At 41.9% G+C, this 2,118-nt stretch overlaps 1 protein-coding gene across 1 annotated transcript; it reads left to right on the top strand.

Annotated features, from left to right (window-relative positions):
- The first annotated feature begins 301 nt into the window (after window positions 1–301).
- On the top strand, window positions 302–1,299 carry LOC112180495. The gene has a single exon (XM_024319054.2). The coding sequence runs from the start codon at window positions 430–432 to the stop codon at window positions 1,099–1,101; it is 672 nt and encodes a 223-aa protein (XP_024174822.1). The 5' UTR covers window positions 302–429; the 3' UTR covers window positions 1,102–1,299.
- Window positions 1,300–2,118: the final 819 nt, after the last annotated feature.

The following is a 2,118-nucleotide window of genomic DNA, read 5'->3' on the forward strand; positions in this document are numbered from 1 at the left end:
GAAGAGTTTTGACCCTCGTGTACAGTGTACTTATTGTCTTATTGCACGGAGCTTGGGAGGAAAATCATTGCTCAAGAAAACCGCGCGAAGCAGCAGCGGCAGCAGAATTTCGATGTGAAGCGCGTTTACACGTCATCGCTTAGCCACACCACTGACGAGTCCTACCGTCACTTTCGTTCTATCTCAAACCTTAGCTTCTTGACGACTTCGCTTACGCCCGTAATCTCATATCCCACACCAATAATTGTTATTATATTCTTTCCCAATCCCCTTTCCTGCTTTATTTATTGAACCGACACACCCCTCCCTCCCTCACTTTCCTTCTTTCTCACATTCACAAACCCTCCTCTCTCTCCCTCTTCCAGTTCCCACTGTCGACTACTCGCTTAAAAAACCTAGAACTGTTTCGAACAATCTGGAAAACCAAACATGGGTGGATGCTTCTCCGTGAGCGCTTTTGAACCTTCTCTTCATTCTTCTTCTCCCACCGCCAAAGTTGTCTCCTCGAACGGAAGTCTCATAGAATACCCTGTTCCCGTTTCCGTCTCGCAAGTCCTCAAGGCCGAGGAGGCAGCTTCTCCCTCTTCCTCCACGGCGTCGTTCTTCGTCTGCAACTCCGACCGGTTTAACTACGACTCTTATATTCCTGCTTTGGTTTCGGACCACCAACTCGAGGCTGATCAGATCTACTTCGTACTCCCGGTTGCTAAGCTCCAGCGGCGGCTGACTGCCTCGGATATGGCCGCTTTGGCTGTCAGGGCCAGCCTCGCCCTCCAAAATGCGTCCACGGCTTCTTCCTCGGGAAAAAAGGATCGTACTCGTCGCCGGAACAAGAACCGGGTTTCTCCCATTCTCGTTGTCAAGTCGGAGCCCAGATCGGAGTACGATTTTGTGGATTACGAGGCTGATTTTACGATTGGGCCCTCCAATTCTCTTATGAAGAAGAAGGTGTTGGCGCCGGAGAAGGCTGCTTTGGGGGTTTCGAGATCTGGGTCCGTCCGGAAGTTGCAGAGATACTCATCTAAAAGAGTATTGAAGAGGGCCGTTCGGTCGTTTAAACTCAGATTGACCCCAATACAAGAAGGCACCGAGGTATTTTGAGCCTGGTGATATTAGTAATGTATTGTCGTACAATCATCGAAGAGAAGAACAATATTTTTTGTTGTTCTTGTTTACATTTATTTTTCTTGTTTAAATGTAAATTATAACATAACAGTGAAATCGGAGTGTCTATCACTTTGTCTTGGCTTCTTTTAGCTGTCATGTATTAAACGATCAGTTATGCAAGTAATTTGTTTATCTGGAATGAGATTAAATCAAAGTGATGTTATTTTACCAGAAAAGAAACCAATTACAAATTAAAACTACGATCACAAGTTCACAACATTGAAGTTAAATTTATGTGTTTTTTATGTAGGAAATATGTTGATTTAATTTCTTGAGTAATTCAACCCGCATAAAAGTTTGTGAATAACCTAAAATATGAAATACGGTAGCTTTGAGTCACAAGGTTGATTACAAAACCTCCAAATAAGTTCTCCTTTTTAGAATGGATTGGTAAAGACGAACAAAATTTCATATTATACTCAATCTCATGTATGTAGTCTAGGAAGTTAAACTTGCGTTTAAAACTTTCGGCAATTTTACGATTCTTTGTTACATTATTTAGAACTTATTGCATAGTCATGCTCTTTGACTTCATGGATTGATCTCATGTCCTCTGTTTGACACTAGATAGACTAACCTTTGTATCATATGTTTCAATGCCTTAATAAATCCTTAGAAGGGAGTGGAGTTCTCATCACCATCCTGCAGATCTCTAGCTTCTAAATCAGAATATGCATAAAGTGTTATATCTAGTAAATTAAGATGTGATGATATAATTAGACGAAAAGTAAAAGAAGAATGCGGAATATTGTGCATGCGTGACTAGTAATTGCCTAAGAAGTGGGGAGAACACAGTTTGGGAAAAACAAGGAGATGACTGGTACCTTGGTTTTGACACAAGAAAGACTGTAGAAGCATTAGAAATGTATGTGGGAAATGAAGAAAGAAAAGCTTCCAGCTTGCCCTTAAAGTCAACTGAGCGCGCGGCGTATAATGGATGCAACACATTCG

This window comes from Rosa chinensis, chromosome 7 (genome assembly GCF_002994745.2).
Source record: "Rosa chinensis cultivar Old Blush chromosome 7, RchiOBHm-V2, whole genome shotgun sequence".
Classification (NCBI taxonomy): domain Eukaryota; kingdom Viridiplantae; phylum Streptophyta; class Magnoliopsida; order Rosales; family Rosaceae; genus Rosa; species Rosa chinensis.

Excerpts from the sequence above, each read along its gene's own strand:
- LOC112180495 (XM_024319054.2), top strand. The coding sequence starts at position 430 with ATGGGTGGATGCTTCTCCGTGAGCGCTTTTGAACCTTCTCTTCATTCT.